The 20,449-nt window shown below is 45.3% G+C and overlaps 1 protein-coding gene across 1 annotated transcript; it reads right to left on the reverse strand.

Annotated features, from left to right (window-relative positions):
• Nucleotides 1-1,374: 1,374 nt before the first annotated feature.
• On the reverse strand, nt 1,375-7,459 carry LOC123078562 (ubiquitin-like modifier-activating enzyme atg7). Its single transcript, XM_044501112.1, has 20 exons — nt 7,158-7,459; nt 6,393-6,589; nt 6,112-6,303; nt 5,970-6,024; nt 5,757-5,851; nt 5,432-5,618; nt 5,228-5,345; nt 5,005-5,146; nt 4,494-4,643; nt 4,241-4,417; nt 3,854-4,039; nt 3,640-3,737; nt 3,337-3,484; nt 3,035-3,256; nt 2,792-2,941; nt 2,522-2,710; nt 2,262-2,444; nt 2,045-2,160; nt 1,806-1,953; nt 1,375-1,719 (listed from the first exon to the last, which is right to left on the reverse strand). Exons 1-20 carry the CDS (start codon nt 7,297-7,299, stop codon nt 1,552-1,554), a joined length of 3,063 nt encoding a protein of 1,020 aa, XP_044357047.1. The 5' UTR covers nt 7,300-7,459; the 3' UTR covers nt 1,375-1,551.
• Nucleotides 7,460-20,449: the final 12,990 nt, after the last annotated feature.

Here is a 20,449-nt window from a genome sequence, read left to right on the forward strand (position 1 = left end):
AAGAAACAGCGGGAGCTGGCCGCTGCCATCAAAGAGGAAAATAAGAAAAGGGAGGAGGCTCAGGCCGCAGCAGCTGCTCGTGTGCAAGCCAAGGGGTCTAGCAAAAACTGAACGGCGGGGTGCCTCGACAGCTGTATGCAGCAGGGCCAGTTCAGGAACTTTTCAAGGTGTATCAGGTACGATTTTTTTTTGCGGGTTTAAAAGAAGTTTATTCCAAAGTAACACGCTTACAGTCCGCTAATACAAGATTATGAATGAAGGCAGGTGGCCGTTGCAACCAACAAGCGGTGCTACGAGCCGTTCGGGCATAATTAGCAAGACAATGTGAGACCATGTTCTGTGATCTCATAATCTTCACTGGTTTAAACTCCCTCTGCAGCATGTAGTTCTTGATCTCCCTGACCAATTGACCATTGGGTGATTTATCATGTGAGGCATCAGTCATAGAAGAAAGGGCCACCATCGAGTCCGATTCTACTAAGACCGGAAGGTTAGACCATTCGATAGCCATAGACATCCCAATCTTAATAGCTTGAATTTCTGCCTCGAGAACATTGTTACAGTAGAATAATAGTTGACATGATGAAAAAATGACAGAGCCCAAGTTATCCCGTAGGATCATGCCTGCTCCCGCCGAGCCCTCTTTCGCTGAATAAGATCCATCCACAGACAAGGCAAGCCAGCCAGGTGGTGGTGGCTGCCATGGTGTATCCGGCGGCACTGCCTTGATCGGTACAGGCTGCAATGCACCCTCCAAAGGCGATTTCCCTCTGATAATTTGCTCCGTGGTGAGATTGGCTGCATTGCGAATAGAACTAAGATAACTACACAGAAATGTCTGAAGACATTTCAGCTGGAGGGATTTCTTTACCATGCGATAATTCATTCCACAAGTATCAGATCCTCCACACTAGCATGATGATCATATCCCGTACCTCACTAGTATTTTGATCCAATAGATTCAACAACCACTCATCCCCCGTGTGCACAACTTGCTCCTTTTAGGTGTGGACCAAACCTCTTTTATAGTATCCCAAAGAGTGGCCGCATTATCACATGTGACAAGTGCATGGAACGAGTCCTCATCATACTTACCACAGATTGTACAAGTCGCCCTGTGAGCCAAGTGCCGCTTATGCTTGCTCACCGCGGTGGCTAGTGCCCCTGAAACGGCCTTCCATGCTACTGTACGCATACGATGCGGCACGGCCGCCTGCCGATTATTGAAGGCTTGACAGCTCCTGAAGCTTTTGAGGCTATGGCGATTAGTGAAGCACTATCCTTGGCGGCTGACCTCAAACTGCCTGTAGGTTGTAGCTAATACGTATAAGAACACCCCCACGAGCTATCGCCGTGCTTCTCTACTCGAATCAATGTCCGAAGAATTTACGTATTACAAAGTGTTGAACCAATCTCCGAAGAATTTACATATTACAAAGTGTTGAATCAATCTCCGGAGAATTTACGAAGTGTTTGAAACAATTTTCAAGAATGCAACTCTAACAATCAATCTCTGAAGGAAGTATTTACACTTGTTTTTGTCATATAAAGTCACATGTCAGCAAACTCCTCGTCGTCAACTTCATCGACCCACTCGACTCGAGAATAATCCGCTGATTTCATCAACTCCGTCAGGCCTGTCAGGTCTTCTAGGTAGGTTGGTTCGTTGATCACCTGCATCACAAAATCCAATCCTCTACTCCTGTATTCACGCAATACCTGCCATTTTTGTTTTGCACGCAAATGTATCAGCAAAGTTTTCAAAACATCATATCCAATCATGCATCGCCGTAGATGTTGCTTACCGCATTGGAACATGCGATACAGCTGCTCGAGGAATAGCCCACGAGTGTTAATAAGCTGTACTGCGATAGTGATCCTCGCATCTGGTGTGGCAATAGACCAGACGGACGCTCACTGCTTTTGCCAGCGATATCTCCTGGAGCATGTATCCTGCACAATGCAGTAAGTAAATCAACCATCACTTGCATTGTTTCCTCACCCACCTTTTACATGGCAGGTTCCAACAGGTTCAGCTGCTTACCCATCTGGATGATTTAACAGTCTTGTGAAGAGATCTGCAGCATGGCCAGATGCAATGGAGGCCAGTCCAGGTCGTGTTACTGTACACTGTTGGTCCAGCGTTCGGTTGGAGACCGACTGCATCACAAGATCATAAAAACATGATATATGATGGTTGCAGTAAATAATTTACTGAGAAGATGAGCATAACTTCAGAAACCTAAGGCAACAAACATTACATCAACAGGAGCGATAACGTCATTGCAGAAATAGCACCCCAGTCTTCGACGCCCAAGAACATCTTCTGCAGACAGCTTGTTCATGGCAGCAACCATATCTGAACCTTCAGAATTTGTTCCTGGACCAGCTCCATGTCGCATGGCAAGGTAGCTATCATATCCTAGGGCTGCAGTAATAGCAATCTGCAGTATAATGGGAGGCATTATATAGCATATAACTTCCAGTGTGTACATTATTCAAGAATACGGACAGGGTTTACCTTGTTTTCATTCGCACAGAGAAGCGTCGGCAGCCACCTACTTTCCCTTGTGTCAGTCAACAAGAAGACAGCATCATGGGTAGCTACTAACTCCTGGAGACGCTCGCAAGCTTTAAGCACACCAGCAGCTTCTTTAGATGATACAGGGTGCCCTGGCATCGGTATTTCCATTTGAATTCCTTCAACCTCCTACAACGCAGTTTTTTTTTTTTGAAAATGTTGTCAAAAAAATGAAAGTACTGTTTCCAGGGAAGGGAAGTGAAAACTTACCACTGACGAACATCTCTCTTTTAGATGCTCCAGTATCGCTGTCGCTTTTGGGGTCTTGCGGTCTTTAGTTGTGTAAAGTGATTGTCTTGCCAAATTTGACACAACAACACAACCACTGTCAACAATTGTTAGAGTCCGAACACCATAATCCTGAAAAAGTTAGTATCCACCATGATTAACAAGATGCTCTGTGAGTCTATGTCGGTAGTTCAACATAAAAGTAGCACGAACCATAAAACTAACCATAAGAATACGAGCAACATCGCACCCAAGAGTTCCAGCACCTAAAAGTAGACATCGAGCACTAGACAACTTCCCAGAATTTACAGGGAAGCTGGCTGGCAATTTCAAACAAGTGTCCGACTTTATCAAATTAGAAATGCCTGTAAGGTCCTTTAAATATGTTGGTTGGTTAATGGCTTGCATGACAAAATTCAACCCTTCTCTTCTATATTCAGACAGTACCTGAAATGTTTAGCAAGGAGAAACGTCAGTATATATACAACTCTTATAATGTAGCGCCATGTGTGCTATAATTTACTTACAATATTAGAACATGCAGTACAATCGTTTGAGGAATTGCTTATCACAGTTGATAAATCACACCGCGGGAGTGATCCTCGCATCTGGTGCGGCAATAAACCAAGCTGATGTTCAGTATCCATACCAGCCATATCTCCTGGAGCATGTATCCTGCAAGAGGTATGGTACAATCCTTAAGGCACGGTGTACGTGTATTGATTAGTTTTCTTTAGTTCTAGCTTGATCAACTACTCTTCATCGATATCAATGATACACATACAAAAATTGCAATTCTGCAGTCATCTTTCAGGTATTTAGCAGTTTACCCCTCTGGATGATGTAGCATCCTCGCAAAGAGCTCCACCGCTTTGCCAGATACAATGGAGGTCAACCCAGGTAGTGCTACTGTTTCATCAGAGATTGACTGCAAACCAATAAGATCAAGCAAATATGAAATCTAGTAACCAGTGTCAAAATTAAAAGTATAAAAAAACAAAAAAATGAGAATATTCCACAAATGTAAGTCTTTATCTGGTATACATTGAAAAGGGAAGCCGTATCATTGCAGAAACAGCACCCCAATCTTTGACGACCGAGAGCATCTTCGGTGGATAAATTCTGTATCTGAGCAATCACGTCATCCATATTTCCACTTCTTGTTCCTGGACCAGCACCATGTCGCATGACAAGGTAACTGTCATGTCCTAATGCTGCAGTGATGGCCATCTACAGTGGAGACAAAAGACCTTTAGTTCCCAAGAGCTCGCTATGTTTAAAAATGGAAGATGGGGAAAGCATACTTATTTAAATGAAACCACATGGCCAGAATATATTCTCCAGTCAAGCTATTGAGTATTAAAATTTCTTGGTCACTGAGTGAATTATTGCAAAGCCCCCCTGCAGATGAATAATATGTCTGAGATTTACCTTGTTTTCGTTTGCACACAAAAGAGTTGGAAACCATCTGCTCTCCCATGTGTCAGTCAACAAGAAGACCACATCACTAGAAGCTACTAATGTTTGAAGACGCTCACAATCATCAAGCACACTTGGAGAAACCGGATTCCCAGGCGCTGGTATTTCCATCTGGATGGCTTCAACGTCCTAGATGACAGCAATTGTTGTCAACAAGCAGATCTGTAGAAAGCAAATATTCAAGAAAAAGGTAGCCATGACTTACCACTGCAGGACATCTCTCTTTTAGATGTGGAACTATTGCAGTGGCTCTTGGGACACCACAATCGTCATCTACGTAGAGTGATTGTTTGAGTACATCAGGCATAGAAACATGACCACCATCAACCACTGTTAGTTTCCGTACACCCCAGGTCTGAAATTTTGGTTCCATCAAGGAATAAAAAGATACAAAAGATATGTGTAAGTGCAGATTTTATTTAAGTTTGTTAGAAGGGAATTATGTAATTGTACACTACTCCATTCCAAATTACTTGAAGTTCTAGCTTTGTCCTAAGTCTTCTTTTAAGTTTAACAAAGTATATAGAAAAATATTGCTAATATAGTATGAAAATATATTTTATGCTGAATCTAATGAAAATTAATTTGGCCTTGTAGATGTTAATATATTAGTTTGACATAGGACAAAGCTATATAACTTCAAATGATTTGGAACGGGGGGAATATTACAGTTTGTTACATGGGGGCATGGACATAGCAGTACACAATGTACGAACCATGAGTAAGCGAGAAACTTCACATCCAAGAGTTCCAGCACCCAACAGAAGACATCGAATGCCAGATAAGTTCTTCAAATCAACAGGGAAGTGCCGCCATCCCATAAGCTTCAAGTGCATCAGTTGTTGTTCTTCATCCCGCCTGCGCATATGATAAAGAATCGAAATAAATACAATTAATTACTGATAATGTGCAGAGCAAGGTAAAACACTCTTCATCTACCTTTCTGGGCTCATTGATTCAAGATTGATTTCTTTCAATTTCTTTTCTTTCCTTCCATCCCCGGGCTTTTCTCCTTCCCATCCAATAGCTTCAGGCACATAATCAGAGTAATCCCAGCCTGTAATCACAACCAATGTTAAAAAAAAATACAAACTACGAGCGAAACTGCTATGTAGAAGTTCTTATCCAGATAGATCATAATACCATGAGGTGGTGGAAATGATGCTTCGCCAATAAGGGATTTCTCTAGATCAAGCTCCGATCGTTTTTCTCGGTAGCATAAGAACTGAATCTTCTCAATTTTCAACCGCAGACTAAGGAATACAATGTAGTTTCTAAGAGCCCAGCCAGGATCTTGATGACAACCATGATCATAAAATCCAAATAGGAGCTGCATTAGCAGATCAAAGCATTTAAAGAAAGAACAGATATATGCATGAAGAATACAAAGTAACGGATCTCCTAAATTTCGTACCAAATATGAGAGCACGAAATATTTGTGATGATCAAATGAGTAACACAGACATACCTTTTGGCCATTGTCCTGGCAATCTTTCCAATCCTTGAGTTGCCTTATAGCAATAGAAGAATCCAAGGATATATCGACGAAGAAAAATGGAAGAGCTGCAGAAATATGGATCCATTACAACAAAAGTATAGCAAATTAGCAAAACATGGCCAATTAACAACAAGCTATCAAATAACTCATATACTAGTTTGAGATAACTATCATTTACCCAACCTGCTGTTTCATTTGAACTGCGCCACTCTTTCAGTGACTTAGACAATGATTTTGCCTGCGGGAGAAAATTGATAGCCTTCAATACCAACCACAAAAATACAGATATTTAATATTGTGGATATTAGGTGCATAAGATTATGACCTCCTCTTGACTAAGCACCAGTGAGGCGCTATGCAGGCTGAGCAAAGTCATTTCAGACTTGAAAACCAATGAGGGGAATGCAACACTGTAATAGATCTTCCAATTCTTCAGATCCGCGAATGATATCACAAGGAACCTCAGTAGCAGAGAAGGATCCTCTTCTATTTTACCATACATAATGTCGTGTAAGATCTGGTTCCATAGATACAACAACAGCGATTATGTTGAAGGAGATACATCAAGAAAGGAAAGATTAGCAAATTCCATGTCAAAAAATGTACCTTCTTTGCTTCTTCTCTCAGTAGATACTCCACATCTAGGTTTTGTAACCCTCGCATGTTATTCATGTTTATGAGGGTCCCTGGGACTGGACAAGAGTTCCTAGAGCCAAAGGAGCTGGCAGATGGTGGCACTAATGATTCTCGGCCCAGCCTTAAGAGGCCCGACATTTTTGGATGTGTGCATGGAGTATAGTAACCTAGCACAAAATTGAAACAAACTTGTTTGGTCTATCCAGAAAGAGAACACAAAACGACTAGGCGCTCCACTACACACATGGACGAACAAATCAGAAGAATGTTTTTTCACAAAATTGGAGTTATTTTAAGGGAAATGCTACTTCTCCTGAGGAATCACTGGAGTTGTACTCCATATCACCATCTCGGTTGATATGTGTGAACAGAGGAAAGTGCACAAGCAGAAAGATCAATCAGCAACTACACAACAATAACCCATCTAAAAAATGGTGGAGAATTTATATTATGACATGCGAAAACTCAAGCCTTAACCGAGACCATCTGGACCAAACATTTACTAGCAAGTCGAACACAGAAAGCACCAACTCCCAAGAAACATGTCAAGCAAACATTGCAGCGGAGGCAAAATCCAGGCAACATAGCGTACATGGACCGCCACCAACTCATACACGACATCGCAAAATCTAGGAGTAGCGACAACTAAGACCATTGTCGATCCGACGCACGAAATCGCAACCCTCAAGGAGAATTACGAGAGGAACGGGAGTGGGCGAGTGGGAGGATCCGTACCGGTGATGGGGATGGGGGAGTCGTCGGTGCCGAGGACGTCGAGCTTGAGTCGGCGGAGGTCCTCCCAGAACGCCAGCTCGACGCGGCTCGCGATGGGGTCTAACTCCAGCGGCCGCGGCCGCACCTCCGCCTTCGCCGCCATCTCCCGTCTCGTCTTCTCGCCGGCGGCACGGCGAGTGGTTTCGTGGGCTGCTTCTGCTTCTTCTTCTTTCTTTTTTTTACCTCTCCTTTTATTTGTATAGTTATTTGTTGGATAACCCTTGCAATTGGAGGAGGGCTTGCTTTAGCGTATGTATAACTTGCGCATGCAGTATTACGTTTCGTGAAGGATTGTAGAAGACAAAGAACGTGGCTTCAAATAGGACTTCGAATCGACGCTTTTACAGGTAGCCCCTCCTACCAGATAATCGATTTTCTCTCTCCTTTTTTACAAGGAAGAAGAAGAAAGATAGTAAAGGGCATCATCGTAGTTTGTCATTCAATGCGTCCCTTTATTTGTTCGTGAATGCATATGTTTATCTAAATTCCCGCAAATCGGATGCAAACTGGGGGAGGTTTGCGGGTGTTCAAACCACCGCCACGTAAGACTCCGACACCCTGATCCACTCAAATACCCTTGTCCCCCTGCCAACGCCATCCATGACGAAGGCAGGTGTTCAAATGTCATTGAGCTTTTTGACCTTCCCATTGCTTCCTAAAGTAAATGGATTAGCAATGGAGCTTTAAAGGATCAATTTGCTGCACTATATGAGGTCTGCCATGATCAAGCTATATTAGTAAGAGAAATGGCGAGAGGAATTGAAATTTTAATTCTAGAAGATGGCTTTCTACTAACGAGTTGATTTGGCTTAACAGACTAAGGATAATCCTGTGTTCTGTAACACTGAGACCTATTGAAGAGGTTGTTCCTAAATGGATATGGAATAGTAGAGATAGCTTTACTGTTAGATATGTGTACAACCATTTGTGTGATATGGGTCCTTCCAGATCTTTCAAGCACGTATGGAAAGCTAAAATTCCTTTGAAAATCAAGATTTGGCTTTGGCTAATTTGGCATAATGCAACAGCTAGTAAATATAATATTTAAAAAGAAAATGAACAGGTGACCCTTTGTGTTGCTTCCTAACAGGGAGAATATAAATCATCTCTTCGTTGGCTATTCTACAACTAAGTATGTTTGGTGCATTCTATGTAGATGACTTGGTGTAGTTGCAAGGCCTTCTTGCTCAAAGCAATACCTCTGGTGGATTCCAAAGAAGAAACCTACAAATATGGGTTATTGATGCTTTATGTTCTGAAATTTGGAAACCACGCACCAGGGCTTGTTTTGATAACAAACTGGTCAGCTCACTGGGTGAATTCCTGTGCTATGCATGTTCCTTCCTGTGTTACTGGGCAGGTTTTTCAAAATGTTGTGGGGAAGTGCTGGAGCGAGAGAGCGCGGCAACACACAGCTGTGGAGATCCATCACTGGTGCGCGTTGTCGGTGTCAAAACCGGCGGATCTCGGGTAGGGGGTCCCGAACTGTGCGTCTAGGATCGATGGTAATAGGAGACGGGGGACACAATGTTTACCCAGGTTCGGGCCCTCTTTATGGAGGTAATACCCTACTTCCTACTTGATTGATCTTGATGAATATGAGTGTTACAAGAGTTGATCTACCACGAGATCGTAATGGCTAAACCCTAGAAGTCTAGCCTATGAGTATATGGTAATGAATCTGTCCTATCCGGACTATGCTCTCCGGTTTATATAGACACCAGAGAGATCTAAGGTTACATGAGGTCGGTTACATAGGAGGGAATCTTCATAATAGGTCGCCTAGCTTGCCTTCCACGCCAAGTAGAGTCCAATCCGGACACGGGTATTGTCTTCGGCTTTCGTATCTTCACAGCCCATCAGTCCGGCCCATGGATAGCAGGCCGGACGCCCGAGGACCCCTTAGTCCAGGACTCCCTCAGTAGCCCCTGAACCTGGCTTCAATGACGAGGAGTCCGGCGCGCAGATTGTCTTGGGCATTGCAAGGCGGGTTCCCCTCCTTCCGAACTCCAAGATAGTCTTCGGATGTGATGATTGTATCCGGACCTGTTACACACCATGCACAACCGCAGAGAGAATATATATATCTTACACAAGTCCCATCCGCTGACAGCTTCCTACAACGTGATATCACGCCCGTCCGGTCACAATTTCGAACCGTTTTTCTTCTGCCATCCCACGTTTCAAAACGCGGTTGCTACTGGCACGTCTTGTCGAAGGAGAGATCGTGCCCCCCTATTGCAGGATTCTCATCAATGCGGGAATGGATAACCCAACCGTGCCGTTTACACGGCCCTTGGGAATAGGCGAGTTTAAGGCGAGTAGGGAGGCGTTTGACATTCGCGGCCTCTATAAGGGGGTAAGAACTCCCTTCTCCCACCCACGCCCTTTCTCTTCCTCAGCCTTTCCGTCCCTGAGCTCCAGCGCCCGAGCCTTAGCTTCTCTCTTGTTCGAGAAAATACTCCAAAGATGTCCGGATCGGGAGCTGGAGGTAAGTGGATGGCCTCTTCCGTCAAGAAGGACATCAAGGAGCTCCGGGAGGCCGGATATCTGGCCAAAGAGATCGCACATCGACTCCCGGCCAAGGGACAAATCATCCCCACTCCCGAGCCCCACGAGAGGGTTGTGTTCCTTACACATTTCGTTCGCGGGCTTGGGTTCCCTCTTCACCCATTCGTCCGCGGGTTGATGTTTTACTACGGGCTGGATTTTCATGACCTAACCCCCAACTTCATCCTCAACATTTCGGCGTTTATCGTCGTCTGTGAGGCTTTTCTCCGCATCCCGCCTCACTTTGGCCTGTGGCTGAAGACCTTCAATGTGAGGCCGAAAGTTGTGCGCGGCCAGCAAGCAGAATGCAGAGGCGCTATGGTGGGCAAGATGCCCAACGTCACCTGGCCCGAAGGTTCGTTTGCGGAGACGGTGAAGGGGTGGCAATCGGGGTGGTTCTACATCACCGAGCCGCGCGATGCTAACTGGTTGGCGGCCCTCGAATTCCGATCCGGAATCCCGATGCGGCTCACCTCCTAGCAAGAGAGGGGCCTAACCTAGGGTCCCTCGGACGAGCTGACTGGGCTCCAGACGTGCATCCAGAACATGATAGAAAGGAAAATCAAGCTCGTCAACGTGGTCCAGGTCATGCTTGTTCGTCGGGTCCTTCCGTGCCAACGCCGATCTTGTAATTTGTGGGAGTTCGAGCCGGCCAAGCACCAGACGCTACTGGGGCTCTTCGGCACGACGCACGAAGAAATCTAGAAGGTGCTCTTCAAGGCCGGCGAGACGCCACCGCCTACGACTGAAGACTGCGGGCTTAGTTTAAAGCGCCAGCCCAACCCGGTCAGTTCCTCTAATGTTTTCAAGGAGCATCCCTTACCAGCATATTTTGAGAGGAAATTTAAGCTTCCTCCCCCTATTTTCAGGCCTGGATTAAGCTGGCCGAGGAGATCAGCTGTGCGGCTCCGCTACCCGAGGACCAAGAATTTCCATTATTGGAGAAGATGTTGTTCCCTGCACCCTACGAGGTGCCGGAGAAGACGGCTAAAAAGGCGGCCCAAGGGGCCAAGAAGGGCCTTTGCCGGAGAAGCACTCCGGACGAGACGTCCAAAAGCGAGACTCCCTCTTCGTCCGCTGACGACAGCGATGAAGAGGAAGAAGAAAATGACTCCCCACCTGAAGCGGGGAGGAAGAAGAGAGCGGCCCCCACAAGACTGAAGGCGGAAGCGCCTAAAAGTGTTAAAGGCTCCCTCGCGGATAACTCCGCGTGGGACGTCGACAGCAGTCCGGAACGACCTCGCCGGACCAAGCCTCGGGCTGCTTCGTAAGTACCAGAATTCGCAAAAGTTTGGCCTTCCTGGTTTGTAATATTGACATATCGTCAACTTTTGTCATTGCAGTCCGGCGCGCGGTGACTCCCCGCGATCCTCGACAGAGGATTCGCTGGACACAGAGGAGATGGCTAGCATATCTCCGCCACCTGCTCATTCCGTCTCACTCAGGGGTGATGACGAGGTGGTGTCCAAAAAGGCCTTCCCAGGCGGGGGGGAAGGTTCCGGAGATCATCGGGGTGACGCCCCAGGATGACTCCTCGGACGCCGGACACACGGGGGAAAAAGCCCCCATGGAGACTGGTGACGGGGTCCGAGTTCCCTTCAGACCTCAGCCGGATACCATCCCGGAAATCTATACGGCTCCGGGGTCCAGTGAACGGCATTCCCCCCAAGGAGGGAGCGTGCCTGTCCCACCGGTGACCTCTGTCCAACCAGAGGCACCGTATAATCTGCTGGAGGCGCTGCGAGGCGCCTCTATCGTGGATGAACATCGTGTCCTTATGGACACGGTAATAGAGAAGGTTCAGTTCGCTAAAAGCGGACTGACCGAAGCCTGCACTAGCCTTCTAACAGGGTTTGAGGTAAGTAATGTGATTATAGGAAAAATATCACAGTATAGACAGTAGCCCCTGATACTCTGTTTGGTGTTCGGGAAGAAAAGCCTAACAGAGGATCAAAAAATCGCAGGAGTCTAACTTGAGTTGTCTATGTGAATAAGCAGGTATCGCTGCAGGCTACCACTGCTCATGCTGCGGAGGTCTCCGGACTGAAGCAGAAATTGGAGCGGGCCGAGGAGGAGCTCGGCCGCGTGAAGAAGCAGTTGGAGGATAGCAAAGGTATGCAGTAACCCGTGGGTATATTTCAAAAAAAATGAATAGTCTGACCAGACTGAAAGTGTCATAAACTTTATTAGGGGCCACAACCGAGGTGGCAACCCTTAAGAAGGCGCTAGCCGAGGCCGAGGACAAAGCGGCCAAGGAACGCACTTTGCGCAAGAAGCACGAGGCCCAGGTTGGCGAGGCGTAGCAACAGCTCCAGGGCGTGATAGAGAAATTTGAGTCCTCGGAGCGCGATTTTAAGGCGCAGGAGTCCGAATTGGCGAAGGCTCGCCAAAGCATGCAGGATGCATGAGCCGAAGCCCAGAGCGCTCTCCAGGAGATTCAAGTGGCCCAGAAAATTGCGGCGGGTGAGTCTTTCACCATGCCGAGCAAGCATGTAGAGAAAACGTCCCTTGTACTTGTCCTGAATTTTGTTTTTCCAGGGGCATTTGCAGGTCTGCCGCTCGGTGTGTCGGACGCGGCCGAGCATTATAGAGCCGAAGAAGGGATGTCTACGGAAAAGCTGTTCTGGTCCCAATATCTGGGATCCGAACATCCGGTGCCCTTCAGCGACCAGCTGAAGCAGTTGGTCGAGCTGCACAGGTTGGCAGCGCTGGCCATGAAGGACCTGATAGTCCGGCTGTGGCCTGCCGATCCTACACCTGGCAGCTATTTCAGACTTGTGCAGCGGCTTGTGAGTGCCTGTCCGCGGCTCGAAGCCGTGAAGCGGTCGGTCTGCATTGAAGGTGCGCGTATGGCTTTTGCCCGCGTCAAGACGCATTGGGCGAAACTGGATGCCAAGAAGCTAATGACCGAAGGACCGCCGGAGGGCAAGGAGCATCGTCGACCCGAGCACTATTTTGATGGCGTCCTGAAGGGGTCCCGCCTTGCGGCGGAGCAATGTTCGAAGGATATTATATTCCCATAAGAACATGTGTATTGTCTTGCCCTGTAATATGGAACAAAGATGTTATGTAGTATAATGTTTATGATTTTAAATTTTACCTCCTGTGCGACCGTTTATTAATCTGGGGGATGACCAGTCGTCGGCTTCTGCCCCCACGTAGATAGTACGGGGGTGTTCGGGATAAATCTAAACACTCTTTACTCCACATTCTGGTCCTTAAAGGAGGTGTTTAGCGCAACGAACAAGGCAATCGGATTATGCGGCCTTTACCGCCCCCACTTAGCCATAGGAGTTTGACAATTAATAAAGTTTGGCGAAGCCCCTGGTGTTCGGAAGGCCGAATTAGGGGCGCTATACACGCCAAATCGGAAGAACCGATTCTTCCAAGAAGCGGAAAAAATCTCCAACGATTTGGAACCTCACGAACAGCTGACCGGCTCTGGCCGCATCATGACAGTCAGTTTTTGGCTTTCTCTACTGAGGTGCTCGTCCGGAAGAACCGGGACACAATCGTAGTAGTTCTCCCTTTACTACCCTAGCCGATATAGTGGAACGTAAGGTAGTAAGCACAGGAGCCGGGCAACCCAACTATTGACCAAAGACATGATTCGGAGCCGATGCATATAATGCTATAAGTTCGGGGTGCCGAACTATACTGAAAAAGTGTTCGGACTTTTATTGCCGTGATGCGGGGTATAATGAAGCCCCTGGCATATTAGCACGTACCATGATGTACGTGTGCGATGAGTAATAGATACTGAGGTGAGGAAACGGAAAAGATTAAGTAATGAGCTGACGCCACCATTTATTCACCGTTGTGATGTAGTCAGTACGTCGAGGCGTACTTTGTACTAGTAATGCGATAAGCAAGTAAGGCTATTTAACACGCCGTAACCAAGGGCGAGCTGCATGCGGGTATGTAAAACAAGTATACTAATCGTTTATTAGAGACCACCTGGGGGTTCCCTTGTACGCCATAGCTCGTTGCCTCCTTGGTGTGTTCTGCGAATGGGTCGTCCGTATAGACCCATGGGGTTTCGAGTGCGTAGTTTTAAATGCGTGTGGTACTAACACCATTGCCTTGTCAGGGCTGGGACGGGGGCCAGATTGCTAGTTTGGCTTGTGACGAGCCGAGCTGTCCTGCTGCAGTGTAGTCCGGACCCTCTTAATGATGTCCAGGGGCTCGGCAGCCGGATTATAGTGCTTCTTGAGAAGGCCACTCCGTACTTCTGTTGCTAGGGCGGTGGTGTGCTCCTCTGTACGAAGGGAGCGCTCTGTATTTCCGTTTACCGTAATGACGCCACGTGGACCGGTGTAAGTGCATCTAGTGCTCCTTAGTGATTTTGGTGTATTGAAGACTTATAGGTTAAGGGACTAATGTGTTTATGAGTGTACATAGGTCTATAAGTCTATGAGGAGTTTGATATTTACAGAGAAAGTCGACCCCTAAAAATGAAGTTCTTCGACTGAAGACTTTGGATTTCTGAAGACTTTCTGAAGACTTTGAAAGTGAAGAAATTGGTGTGACCTTGAAGACTTGGTATTCATTTGAGGAACATGAAGCGTGAAGACTTTTATTTTCGTAGTTTCATTTTATCTTTCTTGAGTCATACGAAACACCGTACTGTTAAAGGGGGTCGAGGAAATACTAAGGAAAAATTTCCATGTGATGCTCAACTCAAAATCCTACACCTACCAATCCCTTCGAGTGAAGCCATTGGAAATCTCATATAGTTCAGTCATATTCTTCAGTGACAGAGACGAAGTTCTTCTGGTCGCTGAGGAATTTGTTCTGACTGAGGAGTTAGGAATTCGCTAGTGCGAATTGCCTACACAGTGAGGAACATGATAGCCCTGAGGAATTTGATACTCAAATTTCCGACTGTTGCTGTGCTACGCGCCAGCTGTCCCAAAATATCTTATCCACCTAACGGTCATATCATTGAAGGGCATTTATGTCTTATCATGTCGGGCTGCTCCCTAGGCTATAAATAGCCGCCCCCTACAACCACTAGCTGGTTGGCTGCTCTGAGAGAAACTGACACTTGTCATTTGAGAGCATCACATCCTCCGAGGACTTTGAGCGAAAATCATCAAGTGAGGAAAACCCAAACCCAAACACCTACAAACCCAAAGTGATTGAGCATCACCGAAGAGATTGATCCTGCGTGGATCCGACGCTTGTTACCTTTGAAGACTATGCTTCTTCCAGACGGTTAGACGTCATGGTCTAGAGCATCCAAGAGGAAATTGTGGATCGCCGAGTGACCAAGTTTGTGAAGGTTCGGAAGTCACCTGAAGACTTACCACGAGTGATTGGGCGAGGTCTGTGTGACCTTAGATCAAGGAGAATACGGTGAGGACTGTGTGTCCGGGACTGTGTGTCCTCAGGTTTAAATACCTAGCCGCTCCAACCAGATGTATAACTGAGACAGCAGTTGGAACTGGTCTACCAAATCATTGTCTTCACCAAGCTTATTGATTCTATTTCCTCAACCCTTTCATTTCCTCATTACTGTGTTGTGTGCTTGTTCATATCTGTGTTTGAAGACTTTGACTGCAGACTTTCTCAATTTCCTTAATTCAATTTCTTCGGTCTGTTTGTCTTCATCCTGTGCTATCCTGTGTTTACGGTTTCTGTACTCTGTGTTTGTCTTCATTTCATCATGATGACCATGCCTATGTTCTGCTATGCTTACTCTTGAGTACTTATTCCGCTGCAAGTAGTTCTTCGCTAAGGAATTTCCTCACTGGCAAATTCCTCAGTGAAGAATTCATAAAAATCGCCTATTCACCCCCCTCTAGTCGATATAACGCACTTTCAATTGGTATCAGAGCAAGGTACTCCCTTGTTCTGTGTGATTTTGGTTTAACCGCCTGGAGTTTTAGTTATGTCGACCGCAGGTATGAAGAAAGTGACATGCCCCATCTTTGACGGTCACGAGTATCCCAAGTGGAAGGCCATGATGAAAAAGCGCCTCATGGCGATGAACAGCGAACTGTGGACCGTCATTGAGATTGGTCTTACCGATCTGTGCAAGATGGCGGAAGCTGATGACATTCACAAGTACACTCTTCTCAACCTCACGGCGAAGGACGTCATCTGCTCCTGTCTGTCTCAAAATCAGTTCAGGAACATCATGCATCTCAATCATGCGAAGCTTATCTAGGACCGTCTCTCTGAGGTCTATGAAGGTCATCGAACCCGTCATGATCCTTGTTTTGAGGACTTCAAGGAATCTCTCAAAGCGATGACATTCGAACCAAAATCATCATCCTCTTCATCATGCCTTATGGCAAAAAGTACTGAGGTAACTGAATGCTACCTATCCGAGTCAAGTGATGATGAATCTGGTGATGAATTTGGACCCAGCTATGTAAAACTTGCTTCCCTTGCCACTAAACAACAAAGAGCTTTGGAAAAAGTTCAATACATGCTAAATAAGAGCGATGATATGTTGGGTGAAGAAATGGATTAGTCAAAAGCTTTGGCTGAAAGTCTTCAGAGACTTCATACTAAGTATGACACCCTTGAAGATCAACATAACACTCTCTTATCTGATCATGAGAAGCTTTCTTATGAATTTCTTCAAAGTAAGCAAGATCTTGAGAAGCTAAGAGTGAGTTATGAAGATCTTCAGAAGGAGCGCGATTCATTACTTGCTCAACAAATCAGTGCTGCTCAGGAAGAATTTGTTCCTCCATGTTTGAAATGCATTGAACGTGAATCTGCTAATTCTTTACCTGAATGTTCAAATGCTTCTAATGCTACAAATTCTTCAACTGTCTCTGCTATCACTAATTCCTCATCTGAGGACATTGCTAGTATCACTGACGATGCAGGGCTGAAGGAATTGTACATGACAAGCATGTACAAAAGCCTCAAAGGGCATCAGACTCTTTGTGATGTGCTTAAAAAGCAGATCCTCAACAGGAACCCTAGGAAAGAGGGTATTGCCTTTGAGAGGAAACTCAATGCTGATGGTACATATTGGAAGCCTGAGCAGTACCCCAAAACCTCATGGGTTGCTGCAAAGGGACCTCCAGTTGATCCATCTAATTTATCTGGCTTTACATGTGAATCTTCTCATTCTTCTGATGAGTCATTTGACTCCAACTATAAACTGTTTAAAAATCAGAATGGTCAAGTATTTGCTAGATATGTTGGCACTAACTGCAGGAACGGTTCTCCTATGAAGAAAATCTGGGTTCCCAAAAGGTGCCTTGAAAGTCTTCAGGTGAATGTCCTCATGACACCACCTGTGAAGAATAGGAACCCCAGATCAAATTCTTCATATGGACCAAATTCTTCATATGGATCCAAGTCCTCATACGGATCGAATTCCTCACGTGGATCAAATTCCTCAAAAGGATCAAAGTACTCATATGAACATCATCGTGCTAACAACTCTGTTTCGCAGGGAAGAGCTAAGGGCTATGAATATGAGCTTTATTCTTCTAATCATTATGTTCATAAGTCCTCAAAGAATTTCTCTACTTATTCATATGCTTACCCTAACTCCTGTTATGTGAAACGAAATGGATTGGCTTCTATGCCACCTTTCTCGTATGGAGCTCGCAGAGTGATGAACTCTTTGCCACCCCTTCAGATGTGGGTGGTGAAGAAAAAGAACTAATCTTTTATGCAGGGTCAGGTCTCCAGACGTACTTAAACGTCTAAAGAATTTGCCGGAGACTTGAAAAGTGCCTGAAAGGACGTAGGCTAATCATGAAGAAATGAACTTTCATTTCTCATGTCCTCATATTGTTTTAACTGTTGCATTGCTTGATGAAATTGGTCTGATGAATTGTGATGTCATATTCTTCACTGATGAAGTATATGAAGTTCGTAAGCTGCACTAATTCATCTGTAGGATGATCAACCCAAAGCCACTGAGTGGGTCCTCGATAGTGGATGTACAAATCACATGACTGGTGACGAGAATCTATTGATGGATGCTCCCTTATCACCATCGCATCTGAAGCATATCATCTTCGCTGACAAAGGCAAAAGTCAGGTATTGGGTCTAGGTAAGGTTGCGATCACAAAGGATCGACACATGGACAAAGTCATGCTTGTCGAGTCCTTAGGATCATGTATGTCTCAATGCTTTGTGATCTTGATATGGTAGTTGTCTTTGGCAATTATCGTTGTGTTGTGGTTATGGAAGCTGAAAATTCCAAAGTCTTCGAAGGCTTTAGGAGAGGAGACTTGTATATTGTTGATTTCTCTACAGGACCGCAACCAGCCGTGTGCCTACTTGCAAAAGCTTCAGAAGGCTGGCTATGGCATCGACGACTTGGTCATGCAGGCATGAGGAATTTGCACACACTTGTGAAGAAGAAGCATGTCATTGGTATTGAGAATGTCAAATTCCTCAAGGATCACTTGTGTGGAGCTTGTGAAGCTGGAAAGATGACCAAGGCTAAGCATCCAGCGAAGACTATCATGACCACTACTTGACCATTTGAATTGCTTCATATGGATCTCTTCGGTCCTAACCATTACTCAGCAGTCACAAATGACGCATCTTTCTATGGCTTTGTTATTGTTGATGATTACTCTCGATACACATGGGTACACATTGTTACTTACAAACATGAAGTGCAGGAACTCTTCAAACGATTTTCCTTGTGGGCTTCAACCAACTTTGGTGTGAAGATCAAGCACATCAGAAGTGACAATGGAACTGAGTTCAAGAATTCTGGTCTTGATGAGTATCTTGATGAACTTGGTATTACTCATGAGTTATCTGCTCCTTATACTCCTCAGCAGAATGGCGTCGTGGAGCGCAAGAACAGAACTCTTGTTGAGATGGCTCGCACTATGCTTGATGAATACAAGACACCTCGTCACTTCTGGATTGAGGCAATTTATACTGCGTGCCACATCATCAACAGGGTATATCTTCACAAATTCTTCAAGGAGACTGCCTATGAACTGCTCACTAAAAAGAAACCCAATGTGAGTTATTTCAAAGTCTTCGGTGCTAAATGTTGGATTAGAGATCCTCATCACAATGCTAAATTTGCACCGAAAGCACATGAAGGTTTTATGCTTGGTTACGGAAAGGACTCGCACACCTACAGAGTCTTCAACAACGTTCTTCACAAGGTTGTTGAAACTGTAGATGTGCGGTTCGATGAAACTAATGGCTCGCAAAGAGAGCACCTACCCTCTGTGATAGATGAACCAACACCTGAGGAAACTATCAAGTTCAAGGCTACCGAGGATGTCATTCCTACCGAAGAATCTGCTGAAGAATTCATTCCAGAACGTGAAGAATGTCGAGCTAATGCACCTGAAGAAAATGGTGCTGAAGAAAATGCTGATCAAATTCCTCGACGACAACCTACTCATCCTCGCGTTGCAAAAGAAGTGCAAGTTGAAAAGATCATCGATGACATTGAAGCACCAGGTCCTCTCACACGCTCAAAAGCTTCACATTTATCTAACTTTTGTGGGCACTATGCTTTTGTCTCTATCACATAGCCCACTAAGGTAGATGAAGCATTTCTGGAGCCTGAGTGGATTCAGGCCCTGCAAGAAGAATTACATCAATTCGAACTCAACAACGTCTGGGAACTGGTTAAACATTCAGATCCTCGCAAGCACAATATCATTGGCACAAAGTGGATCTACTGCAACAAGCAAGATGAAAATGGCCTTGTGGTGAGGAATAAGGCACGGCTTGTAGCTCAAGGCTACACACAGGTTGAAGGAATTGATTTCGATGAAACTTTTGCACCTGTTGCTAGACTTGAAGCTATTCGCATATTACTTGCTTATGCTAACCATCTTGATATCACTTTATATCAAATGGATGTGAAAAGTGCATTCCTCAATGGTAAGCTTGAGGGAGAAGTATATGTTGCTCAACCCCCAGGTTTCGAAGATCCAAAGCATCCTGACAAAGTCTTCAGACTCAATAAGGCCCTCTATGGCCTCAAGCAGGCCCCTCGGGCATGGTATGATACTTTGAAGGAATTTCTAATGAAGAAAGGCTTCAAACCCGATTCACTCGACCCTACTCTTTTCACTAAATCTTATGATGGTGAATTGTTTGTGTGCCAAATATATGTTGATGATATTATCTTTGGCTGTACTGGCCAACGTTATAGTGATGAATTTGCCTATATGATGAGTGAAGAATATCAAATGTCTATGATGGGAGAGTTGAAATTCTTCTTAGGTCTTCAAATTCGTCAACAGCGCAATGGCATATTCATATCTCAGGAGAAATACCTCAAGGATGTACTGAGGAAATTCGGCATGCAAGATTGCAAAGGCGTCAAAATTCCGATGCCCACAAATGGCCATCTGTGCACTGATGAAAATGGTGTTGACTTCGATCAAAAGGTATACCGCTCCATGATTGGTTCTTTATTGTATTTATGTGCATCTAGGCTAGATATTATGCTTAGTGTTTGCATGTGTGCCCGATTTCAAGCTACACCGAAGGAATCACACCATAAGGCTGTGAAGCATATTCTTCGATATCTAGCTCACACACCAACACTTGGATTATGGTACCCCAAGGGCTCGGCTTTTGATCTCATTGGATATTCTGACTCTGACTATGCTGGTGATCATGTGGACCGCAAGTCAACATCTGGTACATGTCATTTCCTCGGACGATCTTTGGTCTGTTGGTCCTCGAAGAAACAGAACTGCGTATCACTGTCTACTGCTGAAGCTGA

The sequence above is a fragment of the Triticum aestivum genome, chromosome 3D, assembly GCF_018294505.1.
Source record: "Triticum aestivum cultivar Chinese Spring chromosome 3D, IWGSC CS RefSeq v2.1, whole genome shotgun sequence".
NCBI classification, from domain to species: domain Eukaryota; kingdom Viridiplantae; phylum Streptophyta; class Magnoliopsida; order Poales; family Poaceae; genus Triticum; species Triticum aestivum.

Bases quoted from the DNA above. Each gene is read 5' to 3' on its own strand.
- LOC123078562 (XM_044501112.1), bottom strand. From the start codon at position 7,299: ATGGCGGCGAAGGCGGAGGTGCGGCCGCGGCCGCTGGAGTTAGACCCC. The intron at 2,161-2,261 runs GTAATGTTTGTT...CTTGTGATGCAG, and splicing joins ACGTTATCGCTCCTGTTGAT to TCGGTCTCCAACCGAACGCT. The intron at 1,720-1,805 runs GTAAGCAACATC...CAAAAATGGCAG, and splicing joins GTATCGCATGTTCCAATGCG to GTATTGCGTGAATACAGGAG.